The 23,859-nt window shown below is 37.9% G+C and overlaps 2 protein-coding genes across 2 annotated transcripts; one reads left to right on the top strand and one right to left on the bottom strand.

Moving 5' to 3' along the window:
- Positions 1-3,388: 3,388 nt before the first annotated feature.
- On the top strand, positions 3,389-13,509 carry LOC126562379 (lysoplasmalogenase-like protein TMEM86A). The gene is made up of 6 exons (XM_050218879.1): positions 3,389-3,481; positions 6,429-6,598; positions 6,671-6,861; positions 12,876-12,991; positions 13,061-13,162; positions 13,224-13,509. The coding sequence occupies exons 1-6, from the start codon at positions 3,455-3,457 to the stop codon at positions 13,359-13,361; spliced, it is 744 nt and encodes a 247-aa protein (XP_050074836.1). The 5' UTR covers positions 3,389-3,454; the 3' UTR covers positions 13,362-13,509.
- A 3,130-nt stretch (positions 13,510-16,639) lies between these two features.
- Positions 16,640-18,064, bottom strand: LOC126558469 (uncharacterized). The gene is made up of 3 exons (XM_050214494.1): positions 17,467-18,064; positions 17,195-17,383; positions 16,640-17,117 (listed from the first exon to the last, which is right to left on the bottom strand). Exons 1-3 carry the CDS (start codon positions 17,937-17,939, stop codon positions 16,640-16,642), a joined length of 1,140 nt encoding a protein of 379 aa, XP_050070451.1. The 5' UTR covers positions 17,940-18,064.
- Positions 18,065-23,859: the final 5,795 nt, after the last annotated feature.

Here is a 23,859-nt window from a genome sequence, read left to right as displayed (position 1 = left end):
TTCCATACAAAAAATAAAATTTTCGGTGCTTTAGCTGTTTGCTCACTGGATGACATCCGTATAGTGCCCCACAGAAGAAAAAAAAACATAAAAAAGTTTCAGACCTTCAGGAGTGTGCTCCCCAGATGACGCTCTTGTCAGTATTGTAGAGCTTATAAATTCTGATCCTTTCTCATAGGCTCCGTAGTATGTGTGCAGCCAACCCGAGAATGTGGCTGAGAAATGAAGGTACGAAAAATGACAGCCGATGTTGAACGGAACTGGCAGCACTGCTTGTGTCAAATTTCTTAGTTGGAAGAAAGGCAACCTGCAGCTGAGACATGTGAATATTTTATGAAACTTGTTATTTTATTTTGTTTTTTAAATATATTGATTGTTTCTTCTATTGATTTCTGATTATTCAATTGATTGAAATGTTTGGTTTACCAAAAATTTCAAAAATTATCACTGCTTTGTTTCTACACCTGCTGCTGGGAAAAGTCACAAGACACAAGACCGTTTGTAATTTTTTTACCTTCATTTCTCAGGCTGGGCTTTCTTGGGCTGTCTCATAAAACTCTTATTAAACTTTCATAAATATTATTAAATAGTTGTTTTTTTGCGAATCGTTAGTCAAACAGTTGATACAACCATTTTTTTGAGATGCTTTTTTCGAAAAATCTTACATTTGTAAACATCCTGCTTCAAGCAAAACCGGCTAAATATCTTGGTCAAGCACAATTGTCAAACGTGGATACATCAAATGTCAAAATGTGAAACAACCTGGTGAAATAAAGGAGAGACGTCACTTCTTTTGTGAAAGCGAATAGTGAAGAACGTGTTTCGGCCTTATGACTTCGGAAATTGAATTTAATTGAACTTTTTACACATTTAGTTCATATTGCTATCGCTTATTTTATGCCGTTCGCTCGTCTGTTGTTCAAAAATATAATTGTCTCACTCGCACTGCAGACGATTGTTCGGCGCGAAATAACAGATAGCAATATGAACAAAACGTAAGATTTTTCGAAAAAAGGACACTCAAACATTTATTTTTATAAATTGATTGATTAAGGATTTACGATAACCAACTATATAATTGATTGCATAAAAGTATAATCTGCATATTTGTCTACGGTTGTAAGTGAAAAAACGCATTCACCGCAGAGAAGTAACAATTTGAAAATGACGACTACTGTCTATTAAAAATGATAGACATGGCCTTAGACATGGCCCCCCCGGAAACATCTATCAAAAGTGATAGACATGGCACAAAACGTGTTAAACCCTGTGCAGGAGTCGTTTAATGCATTTGTGTAGCTTGGGACGGTGACGAAGATTATTCGACCATTTCATCTTCAAACGTGAATAACCGATTTTTCTTGTTTTGCTTTAGCACTTCGGAGCCTTCTTGCAAAATCACTGACGATGGTAACACCAAGCAAGCTACCGCCAGGCAAAATGACCAGCTATGGTTTCCTCTCACGCGAGCTCTGTGTGTGGGTTTTTTTGGAAGGTGGAGCGGGGGGGGGGGGGGGTCAAGAGGAAGGGTATATACATAAATAATATTGACGAATCTATAGCAAATGGATTGATAATTTTTCTGGCATTTTAAAACTCGAATTTATTTTCTTCGCCGATGACTATTATATTGGTAATAAAGGCAACGAAAAAAAGGCGGCCAGGTGTTGTTGTCAACAGCGGCGTCGGTCTTCAAACGGCAGGACCGGGGTTCAAATCCCATCCGGACTGTCCCTAGCGTCCTGTCCGTAGTCCACTGTCCGTAGTGAGGGCTGACTATCCAACTAACGTAGTATCGGCAAGTATGTAAGAAGCCATTCGATAGCCGGCGTGACCTTAGGGAGTTTAGCCAAGAAGAAGAAGATAGGCAACTAGTATATAAGAACATATTGCTACATAAATCAAATAATGTTGAGGTAAAATCATTGTTCTTCAAACCAGCAAATATTGAGCAAAAGTCAAGTGTTAAGCTAATATCAATATCAAAGTGGGTAAATAAATTAGATGGGTTCGTCCAAATCGATTTGACAACTGCACTTTAGAAAATGAAACGTTATTTGACAGGAGTGTGTTCGATCTTTTCTCAGTGTATGTGTGTGCAATCGTATGTGTAGTTCCGTTGTGTTAAGCAAAAATTTATGTAGCACAATCGGAACCCACTCCGAACAGCATTTTGACGTCCTATGGCGGTCGTACGGCCGGTCCGTTTGACCGTCGACGGACCTTGTTTTGACCAATTTAGAGCACCGGGTTTGAGTTGGTTATTTGGGTTTTTTTATTGGAGTGTCAAAGTTTTATCTGAGCATTTTGTCAAAATAAGTAAACAAACTTAATATCTATTTGTTTGCATTTTTCTATGTGCTTTGTCTTGTAAATTCGCTAGATTATCTTCTGATCATTTTTACGAAGAAAATGAAGCAGTTTAATGTGTTATTTGTTCGTGAAATTTACCTTTTACCTAATAAGGACTTCCTAAAACATTATAGACAATGAGAATTGATCAGTGCAATGTGTTACACTTCCTTAAAATATAAGCTTTATCATGTTCCCATAACATGTATCTATCATGTTAACTCAATCACTGATGGTTTTGCGCTGTGATCAATGCGTTAGAAGTTTTCCCTTTCTTTTCCGTTTTCCGTAAATTTTCTAATAGTTTTCCTTTTGTTCAACATTGGTCGGAAGCAAAGATGATATTTGTTGGCCCTAGACATTTTAGGGAAACTTTCCTAACATAAAAATTCTATTGCATATAATCTACGTTGTGTCTGGAAGTGTCAAAAAAGGTTCGCCTCATAATCGCAACTGAACTAATATTCGCTTCATTTTGATAATGTCACTCTGTTATCAGAACCATCCACTTTTTATTTTTGGGTTGATCACAAACTTGACCTCCGCTCGTATCGCTGTTGCTGATCTGAAGTGTTGAATTGAGTGCAGTGTGGTGCGGTTGTGTGTCTGAAGTTGATCAGGTTGACGAATTGCATTCCTCGTATAATTGATAATTGAAGCGAAAATGCGTTGTTGTACTTAGCGGTGCACAATAACAATTCAGCCTACTAAACAACATAAGAGCATACGGATAATATTGAAATTTGTACATTCTGCGCTGTTTATTATGTTTATTAAATGATTGATTTTTTTCGTTTATACTAATACTGTTTGGGTTTCTCATTGCAAACACCACTCTTTCAGTAACTAAAACCTATTTTTTCTAGTAAATTAAGCATTCATTCGCTATATCCTTAATATCTCTATTTAAGCAGCTAAAATGTTCTACTGAACTTTTTTGTGATTGTTTTCGTAAATGATAAAAGTTTATTAATTTTTCTACATCCTTCTTTATTTTAGGAAATCGTCATCGCCTCAAAAAAGTGCTGGAAAGAAACATAAATCTATCAACAGTGTCACTAAACAGCTCAGCAATCAGTATCGGGGTGCGATAATAACAATTATGACGCAAAGTGCTATCGGCAAAAATGTAGGTATTAGCTGTAATCTTATCTTTCTTTGCAATCCCCATTTCAATTTTATTCGAAAATTTAATCCATAAGCGATTAAAGGTTGCAGCAAATACAAAAAACACCCTTTAACGAATGTTGGTTAATATTTTTGGGCTTTAGTTTCTAAAATTTGTTTATCCCTTATTTTGAAAAACAGAATTTAATGTTTTGATTATTTTAAATTATTTGTCATTACGGCCAGGTCAAATCTAATCTAAGCTTCACAATCCTTCCAACTTACAGGGATTTCAAGGATATAACAAAAAAGTTCACCGAATTATTGATTTGTTCATGTACATTATTGATTACATTACATTATTGAATCAATAATGTACATGTATGTACATTATTGATTCAATCTGCGAGATATATAATTGCTCGGTTGTTATTATTGAAAAGTTCCGCAGGAAAGTAGAATGACACGTTTTCCATCCTAGTATCCATAGCTCAGGGAACATTTCAGTCTAGATATTTCACAGCCCCGATTGCTTGGACTAAAAACGCGTGAATTTACAAAAATATCGAACGAATAAACGACAGCATCCGAGCAATTCAACATCTCGCAGATTGAATGAATAATATACCTGAGCAAATCAATATCTCGTTGAACTTGTTCATTATATCCTCGAAAATTCTGTATATGCTATATGGAGTTAAGACATTTCCTTCTTCCTCAGTTCGAGTGCAGCTTATCCCAGGTGTGCTCGGTTTTGGATGTTTTTACTGCCATGTATCCTTCTGATAGTGTTGTCCTCTTTGATTCCAGGGGGTAAGCGCCTTTTTGGAGGATCGTACAATGGAGATTTGGTACGGGCTCGCAAGATAACCCCCTTTGTTGCGGATGCTGTATTTCGGTTCAGCAGCATTCTGATGTACTGGCATGCGACCCTATCATCGGCAGAACGCATGAGCCTGAAAACCGCTACAACTTTGTGAAGCTACAGTAGCATCTAATTCACGCATGCCGCCAACAGTAAGGCAGCCAGACACAATTTTAATGTTGTCGCTGGTGACGGCAATCAATATCAACCTGCAAAACGCATAGAGTCGAAAAGTTGATGAAAAGAGTCGAGATCGGAAATCAATAATACACTAGAGATGAATTAAAATCGAAACAAGTAAAGAAAGAGTTGAAGCGGAGCAGACAAGAAAATGTTCATTATATCTGTACTAAGTACGTCGACGTGATATATACATAGGAATACCAGTTCTAAGGTTGCGGGAAGGGGTGTAAAAAAGAAACTGAGGATAAGAGATCAGGAGGTTCAGCGTTACCTAAAATAAGGATAGCAACAAATATTGCTTAAGCCCTAGTACGTCTAATGTTCAGCGTGTCTAGAACCAAGATTTGGCAATGATCGACATTGGACGGAAGAGGAGATCTCCAGCAATCCCACATACATCTCATCGCAATTCTGCTAAAGCAGCTCTTAATTATCGAAGTGCAAGAAAATGATACTGAATTCCAAACCGCACACGCATGTTCCCACGGAGAACGCACAAGACTTAAACACAAACATTTAAGACAATTGACATCATTGATGCCGTTACAAATTCTACAAATGAGTCCCATGGTTATCATCGCTGATTCACAGAAGCGGTCAATATGGACATTGAAAGAGAAATTGCTGTCCATTATCACCCCAAGGTCACAGAAAGTAAAAACTCGATTAATAGTATAATGATTTAGGGAGTAATCTAAAAAAATAGGTGTGGAAGAACGAGAAATAGACCTACTAGATCATTTATCGGGACATAGTTATGGGAAATTATTAGAACACCAAAAAAACAAACAGTTTGTTCTCTATGGATCTCATGATGGTATTTAGCTTTAGAAGGAGTTTACCTCCCACTTAGTGCTGCACAATCAAGCAACACAACTCCATGGAGCCGGCCGTCTGCCGCCACAGTCTCGTGACGTTCTACGGGGCTATCATCCTCTGTGGGATGATGGGCCACCTTCAAGTACGCGCATATCCGTAGTCCTTCTGTACCAGGATATCGCACATCGGCACCGCCGGTGATCTTCCTGATACCCAAACGGCTGCTAAGAGTCCTTGTCTAGCCCCATCGAATTCCAAACTTGATCAGAGGATGTGGTAAATGTCGTGGTATCCTTTGCTACAGATTGAAACCTTATAATTGGCGCTGTTTATACATTGAAGATGTGCATTCATCGCATAATGGTACGACATAAGTCGAGAGATCTTGCGATTAAACTCACGATCTACCGGGAGCCCATGAAACCTGGGACGCAGGGAAATATGTGGCGAAATGAAATGGAGAAACATGTCGAGTTCGTCCTCATCCCACATGCTCTGCCTGCGGGTCATGCACAGCTGTTGTGGGGTGCGAATAAATTCTTGAGAGATAATCGACCCCTCAAAAATGCTGCCCTCAGAGGCATCTCGTTTGGCCATGTTGTTTTTCCATTGTCGATGATCCCGCAATAAGGAGGTAGGAATATAAGAGCTGTAATTTTATTTTTTCTTTCGTAATGACGGCAAGGTCACATTTCTAAGAGCTGTAAATTAAATTTTGCACTTTTGAATTAAACAAAGACCTAAAAAAATGCAGCATTTGTTGGATAGAGTAATCAGAGATCTTTAATATCTCGACAGATTTCAGTGCTTTGACATCCGCTGACAGTGAATGTAAAATACTGATCCCGAGAATATTTTACATTATTTAGGTGAATGAATTTTTGAATATAACGATGTACGATGAAACATTCACAACTGAGTTTGGGCTTGCAAACGACTCTGAACTTGTTTTTCAATTATCCTTGCTGCCCGTTAAGTTGCTATTGCAATGAGAACAAAATTTTCAATATTTTTATTTATCTTTGATTATGACGGTCTAGTGCTGTATTGTCAAATATTTTCCATATGTTTACCATATTTTTATCATCTTTCATCATTTTAGGATAATTCAACCATCTCGAAGTTGATACCGTTTATAACAACGGTAATACTTTACTTTTCGCTCATTCAACACACGGACCGTAGCAGCACTCCGTCAACGGTGCTAAAATGTATGCCGATATTCAGTTTATTATTTTTCGTCATGTTGACGGCGTCGAAAACTCCCACGGCGTACGTAACTTACAAAACATATCCTTCATTATTTTTGTATTTGAAACATAAATTAATCTATTTTGTTTTTAGGGGAAAATATCACCAACGCATCATGTTTGGCCTTCTGTTTTCTTCGGTTGGTGATTTTTTATTAAACTACGATCTGTTTGAAGCTGGGATGGGTGCGTTCGGCGTTGCTCAAGTATTTTATATATGGGCGTTCGGTATGAAACCTTTGAAGCTGTGGATTGGAGTGACCTTATATGTGTTAGGATTTTTGGGTGAGTATTTTTTATCTCTTTCGCAATCCTTTTTGAAAGGTAATATTAACTTTGTCAAGGAAAATTCAGGAATGGAATCAATTTTACTTTTATTGTCATTTCTGTTCATAGTATAGTACTGCGGTGAATGTTCGCATTTCTGGTTTTCATTTATTTAATATTAATGACCGTAAAACAGAACTCAAGTTTAGAGGCCAGGCAATTTTAACAGCGGCTTATTAGGCACGATGGTAGAACAGGCATAAGATCCTAATTGTATATATATATATGTTTATTTTATTTATAATTAATTATGACGGTCCAGTGCCGTATTGTCATGTATACATATATGTGTATGTGTTTTTTTTAAATTTTCGTATTCACTATTGAATAATTTCTTTAATTAATGAAAATATTTTCAAAGTTGTGTAGACCACTTCAATAATAATGAGAAGATCTTCTCTTACAAGAAGAAAGTGTTTATTTCCATTCAATTTTTCAATTAGACTAGCCCACCGTGGTTGCGGGAATGATATCAAAAATAAATCTGGCATTCCAACAAACGCAGACATGCGCAATGCATCATGAGCATAAAGAAAAACTAAAAAATGAATAGAATGGACTGAACAGAAGCGCAAACAAATGTTGTACACATTAAAGATGAAATCAACTATTATTGTTTTTGAGAAGCGGCGCTGTATTTTACCATTGTCATTATAAACGGTTATTAATTTCAAAGCTGCAATCTTATTTCGTAAATAAATACTAGCTGTTTTAATGCAGCCTCTGGACTGGTCCTTTATAATCTCGGGGTCCATACAAACTCCGGGATGTGTAAGACTCTGCGTATTTACAAATAGGACGCTTTGGCTATTTTCAGTAAGATGAAAATTTTATTTTTTGTTTACTTAACAGGTGACTAGATAAGTTGTAGTTCTGATATATAAATTGAGGCACAAAAAATGAATTTAATTTTTTGTCAGTCAACACATATGCACAAATTTCATTAGATTAGATTAGATGATGAGTTAAAATGATTTGAAGGGAGCAAATATAGACCAAAGCATGGATAAAAACGGGTTTGTTTTGCTGACCCATCATTGATTTTTGATGGGTCAAAGCAATGATAAAACTAAACAATGGATTGTTAGGCCTTACCCAGACTCTGTGCAATCACTTCCAATCACTAAGTATTGGTTTAAAAGTGGCTGTAACGACACAGTCGACGCAGAACGCAGTGGTTGCCCAAAACAGATTTAAAAAAAAGAAATTTAATAAAATGTTCAGAAAATGGTTTTGTATGACCGTAAAACAAAATTGATAGAGATAGCAGATGCTCTACCGATATCGAAGGAGCTTGTGTATCATATGATTCGCGAGGATTTTATGCGTGCGAAAGTTTGGCGCAAAATAAGTGAAACGTGAGCTCGTCGATCAGAAACAACAACAGGTGGTTTGTTGCTTTTGAACTACTAACTAACTAAAGCTAAGCCTTTTAACTAAACAACACGAAATCAACTATTTCCTATTCGCAGACCAGAAAAGTATGTTAGCTAGAAAGAATTTAAAGTCCAATAATAAAATATTCGCTGAAACAGAGTTTCTTTTGAAGCTTATGACAAATTATATTTCAAAATGGCTTCGAAAAGATAGTAGATCGCTAAGATTTTTTATCCACCTTTTAAAAAAGATTATTAACATGTGCAATCTCTTCCGGGATAAGGCAAGGAATAAAAAGGAAATGCCTCATAATTATCATTATAGGATTTGTTCAACACAAGCGGTGTGAACAATACGGCACTGGACCGTCATAATTAATTATAAATAAATAAAAATAAATGTGCAATCTCTTACACTTTCAAATTTAAAATGGGTGGTTTCAAATCCGTGAAATGCAGCCTGAAGCAGGCACGGCAGTATTCGAGTCTGGAAAGCCATTCCAAAATCGTAACACCATTTCTCAAATGATGCAATAGTTTACCTCGGTTGGTGTTATGGCGGTATACAAACATGAAAAGCTTACTTTTTTACCAGCGGCCTGGCCGTATTGCCAGACTGTAAGATATTCACTGTGACTGTGTGGTCGGAAGGTATTCGGAGAGTAGCCGTGAGAAGGGAAATAATGCTCTTTGCGCCGTTCGGTTAGCAACTGTTTATGCTCACGTCCTAAAGTTCATTCCTACATAGTTCATCCGATAATTAATTATTGCGTCAAGTGTTGGATTTCAAGATCCTCAGCCGATGAAACATTGTCCTATTTTGCTATCCTAATTATAGTTCCCTTTTGGTAGCAGAATAATTTCTTACACATTGCCACTAAATTGCAAGTAAATTTCCAACATGATAATGTGATCCGATCCATCCAATCATGTTCGATCCAATCCAACATGATTAATCATAGTAAATTTCCAAATCCTTGGTCAATGCTATGATTAATTTACTATTTTAATCAGCAATCTTGTCATAATGCAATCTAGCACTTTGTTGCCGGTTGTACGATGCATTTGAAACTATGAAATATATGTTTCATGTTAATGAAGGCGATGTTTATTTTAGTATTGTTGTAAATTTGATATGTATTTATTATTACAATTTCCGGTCTATTACTCTTCAAGCTATCTTCTTTTTGGCTTAATGGTCACGGAGCCCATCGAATTGTGGTCCAAGTCGTTGTATACTCAACCAGGAAACAGCCTTGAATTTGTTTCAACTGAGAATAATCGAAAAAGCAATACGGCCAGGGCGTTCCTCAAACAAAAAAAATCCAAAAAACGGGAATTTTTTCGAAATGATTTTTTGTTTGTTTATTATTCGGATATGGTGTGCCAACAAGTTCTTCCAAGCTCTTTTCTTCTTCCTGTATCCTGTAGGTACCTTCTGGATGAGTCTGGTGGTCTGTTACATAATAGAATGTACGTACTTTCTTTCTCTGAAGGAACATTGTGCGGACGCTGGAGCAAGCGATTTTTACTCAATTTATTTATGAGCAACTCCTTCTTGACTCTGGTACATAAAGTACTAGGCGAATTGTACATGCGACTCACGGCGAGTACTAGGCGAGGCGTCACCATAACGAACTGTATTTTGTATGGCGTTTTAGTCAGCCCTGTAAAAAACATTTTTATCCTATACTTCTGCCTAACCATTTTACGTTTTTTGTTTATTTCATTCGAAATGTGCATTTCTTCAAAAATTTCAAATTGTAGAGTATCGCTATTACTTATGTGCTTATACTTACATGATACGAATGTTCCTTCTATGGTTACAGTTGCAGTTGGCAGCTCAAAAGGTGTACTAAAGTATCTGCTTTAAAAGATAGTAGTGAATTAGAGTTTCTATAACACATTTCGTATCGACTATAGTTCAAAACATAAAACTGTGCAAAACATAACTTATCATTGTATTTGAACCATAAAAAGAATTTGGAAGAATTTGATCTAGCAGCAGATGAATCAAGGGAAATGGGAGTAAGAAGTTCAAATGGAAATACCGAAAGATTGAAGAAAAGTTTTTTGTAAGGTTCTGAAACATTTTAATTGCTATAAATTGTTCTCAGCCCCTTAAACGAGTTGTTATTGGCAAATATTCCAAAAATACACACCTATTCTAATTGAATCATTACGACTGGAATTCAATGCTCTTCTGTGTTGCATGAACAACCATTTTTGTGTTGGACCATTTGGGTCGTTGGTTGAAGAAACTGCTGAACTGCTGAACTGTTGGTCGCCGCAAACGCAAAACGCAAGGGTGATTGAAAATGTTCAAAAAATTTTAATTTAAGGGACATGATTATGAACCCTCTCTATTCATCCGATAAATTTATTAGTTCAAATTTATTATTATTATTTTTTAAAGTTTGTTGGCTTGCGCCGTATTGTCAACACCGCATGTTTTGACTGTTTTAATAAACTAGATTATTAGGGCATTTGCTTCCTGTTGTTTCCCTTATCACGGGCATGCTCGGTTAATCGGTTCAATTTGCTTAGGAAAAAATCTGGTATCCGAAAAATAATTTGACTTGTCGGATGTTGTTTAAACTTTTTTTGTGGCTGTTCAAATATTGGAACAAGTTCTGCAAGCTTTAATTGTTGCATACGGTCCCAAGATCAGCAAGGTTGATGACCTTATGTATACATTTTAGAGAAATACCTTTCATAATTTTCAATCAAATCTATCAATACAGATGAACCAGAAATGTCGTGACCTTGTCTATACGATCAGCTAACATTTGTACAATACCAGCCTTTAGGGACAATGACACCGAGGCAAATGAGACGCGTCTATGTCTCTCTTTAACAATTTTGCAGTAAATAAGATCTTGGCGATTTTCTAATTTTTCCAGTCATAACAATAAACACCGCGTTCTGTAAGCAATCGTAGAACTGTCCGGCCATCGCAGTAGCTGTATGCCGTACGTAGACATGTATCTTTAGATTTGTTCGATTCTTTTTATCCAACTTTCGGTACAAGAACACCATACAAAAAATCCAAACACAGTTTACAAAGTTAACAAACATAGTTTTTATACAAACAGTATCATTGAATTGGCCTGCCATTTTACGAGCTAAATCATAAGTCGCAGTGACCTTACTTATTATGTTTTCATAGTGGTGTCGAAAAGTAACCTCGTCATCTATCAGGAGTCCAAGATCCCGGATCGCTTCAGCACGTTGTATCGGTAGTCCATTTATGTTGTATGAATACTCTTGCCCCACTGCTCTCTCCATTTAGCCCCACATGACAAATTAGCATCACTTGAAACATTTGACATTTATTTTATAGTTTTACAATGTTTTTACGGTATTTAGGAGTGTTGTATGAATTTTAGTTCAAAGACAACCAGCACAAGCAAAGTATAACGTCATATATATCGTGTTTTATGCTAAATTAAAAATAACAAAGGTAAAGTTGCTTAAAATGTCCATATTCTCCACATTCCTATATTTTTTTTTTTAACTTTGAAACATCATAACGTGTAAATCGCTAGGAGAGTTTGTTTAAATTTGTATTCGAATATTACATCGAGATTGGATCACGTTGTAATAAGTACCCGCTATAGACCTCTAAAGTTGCAGAGAAAGACGGTTGTGGTTTACACACATGAACCTAATTTCAAGTATATCGGATTCTTAAAACTACAGAAATAAGGACTATAGTGCTTAATTACGCATACATTTGTTATCGCAACTAATGTACAGAATAATGTAACTAATGTTTTGGATTTTACCAGAGATTTGTTTACACGTTTATTCATTTATGTGTACCATCAAAAACAAATTGTTCCTAAATGTTAGTTTAAAGTAAAATTGCACGCAGGAATTTTCTGCTTTGCTAAAACATATCAAAAGCATTTTAAAACACACTATAAAAAAGAATAGAAAATTCCTTTTTTCTTCCTCAACTTGCTAGAGCAGTTAGCAATACGGTCAGGCCGCCCATTTCGAATTGAAAAAAACTTGCTAAATTAGCATTATCCAAAAAAAAACAGGTGTTTCGAAAAGTATTCAAAACTATTTGAGAACCAGTGAAAAAAACTGTAAGAAAAAACAAACACATGTGAAGAGTCGTAAAAAAATTGGAGGAAGCCAAAAGTACGTGGGAAACAACAACATATGGGAATGCGTACCTAATTTCGGGGTTACTCTGTATGTTGAAAGTTACGTGACATTATTTTAAATTTAAAATATAATCCTTCAGTTCAAAACTAAAAGCTTATAATATATAAAAAAAAAATATATAAAAGCTTATATATATATATATATATATATATATATATATATATATATATATATAATAGGATATATTTTTTATTTTTTATTTTATTTTGCAAGACCTGGCCTTATTAATGATAGATTATATAATGTGTTAAAGATAAAATTCAAACTAAATTAAAATAAGATAAATTAAAGATATTAAAATGGTAAGGAAGAAATATCACGTATGGTTTGTGCATTAGTATATTGAATTATCGTGTATAATGTAACATTAATTTATTACTTCACTGGAATATAATTTTGACTTTATCTATTTTTTAGCTACTGCTGTGTTCTTTGGAAATTTAAATTCCGTGATAAAAGTATGTCTTCCATTTTATGCAATTCTATTGTTGACCATGTGTTGGAGATCTTTGGCTCGGATTGATGAATCCAATGTAAGCAAACTATCGTACTATCATATTTGAATTAAAAATTGAAGCAAATTTTATCATCCTCCTTTCCAGAACTATTTAAGGCTTTTATGCGGCATTGCCAGCATATTATTTGTTATATCCGACGGAATCATAGCATTTGACAAATTTTTCACATCCATACAATCAGCACAAGTAATGTTTCTCGGAACTTTACGACATAAAATAGATTTTAATAGCATTTTTTTCATTTCAGACCTACATAATGGTGACATACTACCTCGCGCAAGTAGGAATAACCCTCAGCGTTAATGATGTGCAACTCAATGAGTCAACAGGCTTGAAAAAGCTTTCTGGACGAAAACAGAAAAAAACTGGAACTAAATCGAATTAAATATGGTTATGGTTCTAAATTGTTCAATATTTGTGAAACAGTCAAGAATACTGAATCTGTGATTCTGCTTCTTCCTAGGGTTGGAAATCTTCCATTAAATATCAGATTTATATTCTTGTTGAGAAGAAAAATAAATAGACTGGTTATATGTATGTTTAAATGTACGGTCCTTTTACAATCTGTTTTAATTTTATCTATAAATATTTGTATATGTCTATAAATTAAACTTTTTTGTTCCAATAACATAAGGATAAGAAAATATGCATGTCTGGATTAGTTATTGGCAATGACGATTTTTGAAAGGACGGTTAACAATTAATATCTCGTTTTTTTATTCATGATTGACGGCCTGGCCATATTGCTATAGTATTTCAGTTATCCTTTAAACTTTTTCAATAAAAAAAAAAACACACACACACCCACAAACAAGTTTATTGTATAACAGTATAATGTAAGTTTAATGTATAAGCAGAGAGTGAAAATAGGTCCATCTATCTGAATAAGTTTATACCTTAGACACAGTTAATCAAACTTGAAATTCCATTTAAAATCAATAATGCAATTTTATTGAAAATCGTTTCATTTCAAATTAAATAATAAGGCATGAAACGAACATCAAATGGTATTGTTGAATTTAAACACTTTTTAACTACTTCTGATAGCTGGTGTTTAAAACTATGTGCCTACTGTGAGCAAACACTTTTTTTTCTTTGTGGAACGGGCTGGCCGTATGGTTTGACTTATTAATACCACGTAGTGAGAATAGTCAGTCCTCACTATCGGGGAACGGACCAAATGGGGTTTGAACCCCGGTCCTGCCGTTTGAAGACCGGTGCCGATGTCGCCTACTCCTCCGGGCCGCCACTGAGCGAAAACTTTGTTCAGCAAACTTTTTTGAAATGAACTACAATCTGGGAGTGATAGCGTACTAGCCACGCGTAACGTTTTAATTATTTATTTAGAAATAAAAATAAAGAAATTAAAGGATGTCAACCACTTAGACTTAACAAGGTATAATCTTAATACTATTAAAGAATGGGAACATCGAACACTGATGATTACTATTAACGAGTCGTTTGCGGAAAGTGAAAGTTGAGATATTCAAATCAAACAAATCGGCAAAATTATTGAATGATTTCAAAGCACGACGAAATGTTTCTTTTTCCGTACATATTTTGGTACGACTGGGGACATACCGGTTAAAAAAGGGACAGCAAAAATGATAGTCAATATGGTTGAAACGTACGCCGGCGAAGAAAATAGCTTGCGAATGCGAGAAGCGTACTTTTAGTGTAACGATTCCTAGAATCTGGCAGAAAAGGGTGTGGCATAGGAACGAGAGTCATGTCGCAGAGTGTCGAAGCAAAGATTGTATGCAATGTGAGCGTACTTTTTCTCGATACTCACAATTCATAGCAATGCGGTGTATTTAGCCGGTGCCCAAATAACACCAGCATAGGATATGTTTCTTAAATGACAATGACTCGTCCAACCACACACCAAATTCCTTTATGAGGGACACACGTTGTAATGGGGTGAGTAAGTAACATTTTTGTGCGCTAAATTCTAGTCCATTAGACGTACACCACGAGATACAGGAATCGAGATAATTTTGGATAATTCTAGGGTAGGACATTGGTACAGTAATTAATGAATAAATAATAGCGGGCTGAGCACACTTCCTTGTGCACGACAACACGTCTTGTCGTCTCCAGACAAGCCTATAAATTCAAGGGACAAAGAGCTTCCAAATCTAGTAATTGCGATTAGATGAAAAGGATGAGAACCAACTTAGTAACGGATCTTCAATCCGTTTGGTAGAACATTTGGATACGAAGCCGTGGCAGTGTTGCGATACGTGGGAAGAAACACAGGGCTGCTCTGCATAGTAAACTGAAAGGTGAAGATATGCCATCAGACAGGGAAGGTAAGTCTGGTCGAATAGCACACCTTTTTAATTCCTCCAATTTTTTGCTGTTTTAAGAGTTTGCAAAAGACAGTTCCACTATCTTAAATTTAATGATTACTGGATAGTTATTTATTCGTTATTAAGTAAGACCACACGTCGGCGTATTTAATCTAAAACTAAAATAATACAACTATCAAGCTCCAACCTTTGTATTACCGGTTTCCGATTACATTTGTACAATTATTCCTACAAACCTAGCGTTTTCATTGTTGCACCCGGTGCTGCTGTGGTAACGTTCCCATTTAGTCTACGTTCGGTCTTTAGGATCGTTTTCTGCTTCTGATCGTCGCGATCTCACTCGGTGTTATCCTGTTGTACTAGCTAGATTCCATGCGCGTCCTGCCTTTGCGACTTCCACTCGTGATCATAGCAGTCAAACGTCGATTGGTGTCTACGTGCGTCCAACGTTCATGCATGGTTATCATGGTTAACATGAGCATTGCTCGATTGGTTTGGCAAACGCTTCAACGCCACCACACACAACGGATTTGCAGCGACGAAGTTTCCTAAATGCTATAGTATAATTGATTTTGGATTCCAGCACCCATGCGGGTGCACCATCCATGCTTTTGGGAGTAGATTTTTAAGTGTAAATAGGGATTTGATTTGAACTACGTCAAAAATGCGATTATCTATCTGTATCTATTTGCTCTTCGTTCGTAATTATTTAAATTTTATATTGAAACATTTTTAGTTGATCAGATAGATAAGGCCATACACTCGCAATAAATGTTTGCTTTATCTGTTTTATTCGATTGACTCCGTGTATGAGCCCCAGCCCTCCCTTTCGGTAATGTCTTAAATTCGAGCTACCTCATGCGAGACGTTTGAAAATAAACCAAAACTACTCATAATATCCCTTATCTGTTTGGCCTGCTGACTCCATGCGACATCGGAACAGCGCTAATAACATCATGTAAGCGCTTTATATCTATGGATAACTACAAACGAAGGGAAGACAATCTGAGGTAGTACAGCGTAGCTTCTCTATTCTGCCTTTAAAGCTTAGAAAAAAAGAACAACAAACATCACGGTGTATTACAAACTATAGCTCAGAAACATCTTATCCGAAACTTCATCTTAAGCACATATGGAATGCATGGAGAACGGAAGAATTGGCAAACTTGTTCATCTTAGATATACTTCCCATCTCCAAGGAGCTTGCAGCTTGGAGAGGCTTCGCTCTAGTACCAATGCAACACAAAAGTCGTGCAAATCGTGATATTGTGTCTGTCACAATGCATTATATGTTATACCACATTCATTTATTGATTGACTCACTTCCTTACATTTGCAATACGCCTCGACGCTAGACAATGCTGTACCAGTTCTCCAAATAGTTGGCTAACTCAATCGCATATCGGCTATCATCGTTTTGCTGACCAAAAACAACGGTATTCCCTGTGCCACGGAGCAGCGGCGGAAATATGTCGCGTTCGTTCGAAACAATAGTGTGGTTGCAGTGCGTCATTAGCACAAAATCGACGTCCGGATCGTCATGTTCTGCAATAACTTCGATTCGTTCGCTTTGTACGTCTAACATGCCACAAATAGCCCCTTTAGGATTTTCACATATCACTACAAACAGGAGCATGCCAGTGTCATGCATTTTGCGTTGGAAAGTGATGGCACGATAGTAATAGTCGAACGGTAGCTGATCGTCCTCACGAATGTGTATACCGACAATCTGAAGACCGTTTACATCATCTTCATCACCGTATAGTTTTGCGCGATGGCGCAATTCCTTTAGTACATCGTACACCGTGTTTAGCGTTTCCGTGCGAAAGCTGTAAATACATTTGAATATAAGGTAAAAGTTCAGCAATGCTGGTGGTGTAGGGCAGATCGAAGGAAAAATATATACTTGAAAAACTGTTTTTGTTGTTGCCATGGTACATTTAAGATCTCTTTATAGCGTATAGCCTGGTTGTTGAGTATAAAAAGCTGCTTCTTCCCGATTGCTACTTCGATTTGTGTGTCGCTGTTTAATATATATGCTGCCGGAATGTTATAGCATCGTATGGTATCGAGATCGATCACTTCGTATGGCACACTGGACAAATAATCAACAAAATAGTAAGGGTAAAAATAATGTTTAAAGGAATCGTATATAAGTCTACATGTATCAACTGTTACCTCACAAATAGCTGGCTAAGCTCAGTCATTGCCGTCCCAGTTATGAAAAATTCTACTCGCTGTCTACTCGCTGCTGACACTAAGCTGTTTTGGATGGCTATGAGAGAGAAGTAATGCCACAAGTTTTCTGGCAGGGAACTTCCTGCAAATGCTGTAAACAACAGCGTATTATCCGACGAGCAGGTTTCTTCAACTCGCAGCATTTCATGTCCACTCGTCGCATTGAAATCGATTTCTAGTAGATCCAGAAACTGTTGCACTGACCGCTTGTTCCACCTCTCATCTTGACCATCTGAATGGTTCCCAGACCGGAAGGAGTGTTTTGACGCATGCCGCACAAACTCTGGCCGATGCACTGTATCGGCTATAAGCCATATGAACGTCAGAAATGATGCTATCAGGATAAGTGGCTTGATATTTTTCCGAACCGCTTGCAAGATGAAGCGCAACACATTAACTAGATGACGTAGCATGATGATTGTGATTTACGGTGTCTCTCTGACTGCTGGTTGAATTGTTGGAATGATGTTGACTGCAGGTTGATTGCACATATAATTCCATACGCACAGATAATTTGGACACATTTACTGTTGCACAAAGTAATCAAACTACTTTTACTGACTGATCACATGCCAGCGGAACCGAAAATAGCTAACTTTGTTTAACCTATTCGAAAACGATTGATATCACTACCAGCAGTGTTCTGTGGTATGTATCGGAAACACTGTTTTGAACCCGATTACAAACCACATAGCGCATCTATTAACGTGTACCTGGTAAAGGTAATGATGCTATGCCATCGTGACTCAACGTTATCGTCTGCGACACTTATCTAGCGCTGATAAACCTCCCGGTAGAAAAAACTGCACCTTAGGAAAGGGTCTGGTGAACGATAAGCATCGGATACTCTGATAACCTTAAACGATCGCTTTGAAGGGTACAGTTATTAACAACCCTTTAGGTTCCAATATTCAATCTGCTTAAATTCAGCTGTATTTTACCATACAGAAATTCTAAATAAGGATTCGCAAAGAACCCTGAACTCACTAAGCATTTCAAGAAAACCATCATGGACGGCTCATCAAACTGCATGGAACGTCCTGACTCCGTAGTATAATATATGTCCGCTACCACCGAAAATTTAAGCAATGTAATCCCTCAGCCATATCACGACTTGTACCCCAGCTAAACCTGGAAAGGAGCCCGCACCGCCACCATAGGTATCTTGAGAAACTTCGGTCTGAGAACTTAGACATTTCCCCAACGGTACGCAGACGACGACGACGGCGAAGGGCAGATGGGACACGAATAACTGGTCGCAAAAGCAACAGCAAACGATCAGGCTGACAACACCGGAGACATTGTCACAACCTCAACAAAGGTGTAATGTTATCTGGCTGTTCCATAACGTTATCAACTATTGTGACCTAAGATTTATATCTACATTCCACAGACATTTCCTCCTTGCATTACACTATGTCACTCAACAACAGCCATAATGAAAAGACTAAATGATATTTTAGCTTACAATCAGTTCAGTGGACCAAAGCTAAATAGAGAGGAGGGGGTAGTTAGGGGTGTTACCAGACGATACTACCAAGAGGTCTACCAAATGTACTTCGCAGTTTGAGCGTAGGGACAGTCACGATGTCTCAAGTATTTTCAATGGGGAAGCTACGGAAAGTACCAACAGTTTTACGAGGCCCTGAGTCTACGATATTTGGACTTCGATTTTGATGGGCTCATGGAATGCATATGTACAGAGCCGGAGCCTTGCAGTAATTAGATGACGCCCTAGCCACTCAAGAGTTTGCTAAGCTACGTCACCTTCTACAATAACAGATCTGGCAGAACATACGATGAAAGTAGACAAGTAACGTAAAAACTACGCATATCGACCAATAATTCATCGTCTTAGATCTCGGACTTTTTCTTATTCTTCTTGGCGTAATGACCTGCTAGGGCATGCCGGGCTTCTAATGATGAATGAGACTTATTGAAACCGAATGGCCCATTGGTAGAGACCATGGTTCAAATAGTACTATCAAGTCCAGTAAGTCACTCGATGCCAGACGTGACTTATAAGATCGTTATGAATAAGAAGAAGAAAATTCATACCACATATTTGAATAGTCAGTTCTCACTAAGGAACGATGCGCATGCGCAACGAATATTCTCGGCACAGGTGAAGGGTGAATAGAGCCCAACTTACCAATAGTAGCAGTTACTCCAAAAAATCAGGGTGCATAACAGTCTACGAAAAAAAATTTACATGAAAATAGCAGGTTACGGAAATATCTTCAGAACCTCTCGCAATACGCTCATTATTTTGATTATGCGATCTGTTCAACGAACAGCTACAGGCTTCACTTGCGGATAATAGCATGCTATTACCATCTGTCATTGCGGGAACAAAAAAGTTTTTATTTGGCTCAAGAAAAACAAAGCATCAGACTCCGACAGACTAATAGCCGAACAGAAGAAAAATGGAGGTGCAGCATTCGCCAGGCTACGGTGGGTTGATCATATCACAAGGATAGCACCGGACACAGCCCGTAAAGCCCTTTTAGACCGTTAAGATGGACAGAGGAGGAGTGATAGGCCCAAATTGGCAGACTACGGCGCTAGACCGAGAACGGTATCGACGATTGTGGCAAATGAAGACCGCGAAGTGGTTATAGCTTAATTACTAGTAAATTAAAAGAAGATCTATAATGTTAAGATTTCGTCTTTCAAAGTGTATTCCACAATCCATTCGAAACTCTGTGAAGTCCCATCATCCGTGCTCTAAAGGAACACACACAAAAATTTACCTGAAGATAAGTGTCGCTGCATATGGACGATCAAAGATGGCGGATGATTCCACCCCATCCTCATCTGGGCCTACTACGTCTCCTCTGTCCGTGTGGACGGCCTAAAAGTACTTTCTGAGCTGGGTCGTCCGGTGCCATGGGTATAACATGGCCAGCCCACCGGAGCCTGGCGAGCCTAATTCGATCGTCATACATCGTTCGTACGCTTCGTCGTTGTAGCGGCTCCTCCGTCGTACTTCCGCACATACGGGGCCAACGATCCTTCTGAGCATTTTCCTCTCAAACGCGGCTAAGAGAGTTTCGTCTGTTTTGGACAGGGTCCTTGTCTCAGAGGAATATATGAGTACTGGAACTATAAAGGTGAGATACAGTCCCAGCTTCGACCGTCGCGAAAAGTTAACACAATCGATCAAAGATTAGCGAATAAATAACTACGTATTTAGTATACATGGGATACCTGTTACTAGAAGCCAAAAGATGTTTGGAAGTAATACAAAACATCTAATACTAAACATCTAACACAAGCGTAATACAACACAACCCGTTGTCAATGCTTCTAAACCTAATCATCACTCAGGTAACAGCAACAATCTGATGAATTTGTATAGTGTTTATAGCTTACTGTGGTGATAAGGAGATAGAGTGCGTTAGAACAGCCGTGGAAATAGAGTGCATTCCAGATCCAGAGATAGAGTGCATTAAAACAGCCGTGGAAGCCTCATAAGCATCGGTCATTATAAATTGTTTTTAGGTCGCCCACATAGGGAGAGAAGACGTAACAGCGTGACACATCTGCTAGGATGTCTAGTTAATTAGATTGACAGACGACGCTGCTAGACCGTTTGTGGTTCAGAGGTAGGCTACTACAGTAGGTCAATCCCTCAAAGTGGTTATAGCAAAATAAAACAACAAGTAATACATAAATTAGTAAGTAGTTACTAGTAACTTGTAGTAACTAATGCATTTAGCCATGAAGGTTAAACACTGTAATAAATGCACATTATGTAACATGATTTTTGTTTTTTCAGAAGAATCAGACGCCTTTCCGACCGAATTGAGAAGACGACACATGTAAGCCAAAGGAGCGAGCACATCAAACGAGCCACACGAGGTCCGTATCTTCCTGACTGAAAGCATTGACCCACACCTTTCATGGGAAGATACCGAACCCAGGCGCCACTAACGAGTTCTATCAAATAGGACATACACACTTGACTCATTCCTACATCCTCTAAAAATCCAGTCCTCCATTCTACAGCTCCTGTACCGTTGATGTCAACGTCCGCTAAATTCTCACCGATTGCCATGGATACACGACACACCGAGCTACCTGGCACCTGCCAGACACGGATTACGAGACAATCCTATCGATCCCGGCAAACTGCATCAAAAACGCTTTATTAGATTTGTACGCATCTGCAATTTATACAGAGAAATTTAAGCAATAGTTTAATCTTTTCGATGGCCATAATCGCAATAATTATAAATAATAGATAATGCACATCCTCAATAGTTTTGTATTAGTATTAACCACTTTTTGTAAAGAGAGTCAAAAGTAGTCCCAGAGACTTGAAGCTTCTATAAATAAACGAAAACAATTGCCGGGCCCGGAGCGACCTGGCTGGTACGGTCGCCTAGAACCCCGAAGGCCTCATAATAGAGTCCCCGTCAAAGGTAAGAATTTGAGGTAACCCCCCTTTCGGCCACTCCTTTTTGCCCTTCCCTAATATTTACATGTAATGGTCACAGCTTATAATTCATATGTACTTCATATCCTAACGGTTCTATCCAATCTTAACTTAATTTCTTACAGTACTTAGAGTGTTCACATTCGTCTCTTAACATCATTCGAGTGATTCTAAAGTTAGATCTTCTTCTGAATCTGTATCCTTCTAGAAGAGTCCCAGCTGCTTTGTGAGGAAGTACTGTGCGGTAGAATCATCTTGGGGAATTTGCTCTGAATGTGCTGTACAACAAGCATACTCCTACACAGTGGAGCAGAGTCCCCTAGATGTTATAGAATTGTAAGCTTGGGCAAGATTCATTTACTTTCTGTGGTATGCTTTAAACAAATTGTTGATCAGTTCAGGCATGAGATCATGTGAATTTACAAAAGCCTTGTGATGTGTTTTAGTGAGTACAAAAGCAACGATTTAAGTTAGAGTAAGTGTGAAATAGATCGATCGATTTCCAACGCGTTAATAAAGGGGCCCGGTCATGATGAGTGTCCAGAAAATGACTATTTTCTCTGTCGAAAACCTCTTTAGGCTGTCGTTGCTGAGAGGCAATACATTTTGATAAAAAAAATAACGATATTCAATAGATATGGGCCCTTTAAAACAGACTTATAAACGGAATGACAAGCTCACGACAGCACGTTTGACAAAAATGTGTATATTTTACTTTCAATGCTTCCTGCTTCTTCTCGCACCACATGCTACCGGAGCACCCCGTTTTTAATTGCATACTTCAAATTTCTCGCTTTCATTATTGCGTTTGACTGCTAGGACAAATGCTGCTAGCTCACAGTATGACAGTTATCCATTATCCGCAGCTTTTTCAACGTTTGAACACAATTCTTTGTGACTATCTTTTTATGTTTTTCAACGTACAGAGTTGATGCGGATCTCATCGGAACAAATGTGTCGATTGTCATACAACCGTTTGTCCGATGTGCGATGGTAGCGCAGGAATAGGTATTTATGCGCATGTACAAAGGTTCTGCTGTCTGTCCTATTCTAGCTACCGCAATAAACAGGTTCCCAATCACGCTAGCCAACGCAGAGGGATAAGAGTGAAAGAAGCATGGGAAAATTGTGTCATTTATCGCTGTGCGGTCTTCTTTTTCCGTAGACTTTCCTGTCCCTTACAACTTGCCAGAACCTTTAGAGTGAATCAAAATGTGAACGAATCGACCACGGGAGCGCAACGTCTTCAAAGCGGGTTCCCTTTTGCATTTTTCCGGCCACAAGGAAAAAGGTACCTTTCACTGCGTGTGTTTGTTTGTGTGTGTTTGTGCGTTTGTATTCTTCCATCGGTCTACTATATGCGCCAGGGAAGCATACAATTTTCATTTAGCACGTGCTAGCTGCATTTCGCTACTTTTTTGGTACATTTCCTTCGCCTTGTTCGGCTGCCTATAGTGTGCGGAAGTGCTAATGAATAAGTAGCCCCCAAAAAGGTGTTAATTTTCAATCTATTAGGCTACTGCTAGTGTTGTGCTGTTAATGGTTTTGCTCGGCTGGATATCATGTAATGAAACAGAGAGAAGAAAAAAAAAGTTTCTCTCAGCCTGTGTAGCTGTGATTTCTGCAATCAATTTCCAGACTTGTGCAACTCGCAGCCTGGACCGACGTACAATCAACCGAAGAGTGAAATAGCTTTAAAAGCAGGAAAAAGGTATAAACATTATCCTCCATGTGCAACAACAACCAATGAATCATGTGGTGAATAGCGGCAGGGACGTGAAACATGCTACAGGGAACACAATTGGATTAAAAGTTGTGAGACCAAGTTGTAATCCTAGAGGCAATGCAGTTTTAGTGATATTCTTTTGAATTCACCTAAGTTTGAAGCTTAT

Source organism: Anopheles maculipalpis, chromosome X, assembly GCF_943734695.1.
Source record: "Anopheles maculipalpis chromosome X, idAnoMacuDA_375_x, whole genome shotgun sequence".
NCBI classification, from domain to species: Eukaryota; Metazoa; Arthropoda; class Insecta; order Diptera; family Culicidae; genus Anopheles; species Anopheles maculipalpis.
This window is presented reverse-complemented; position numbering and strand designations above follow the sequence as displayed.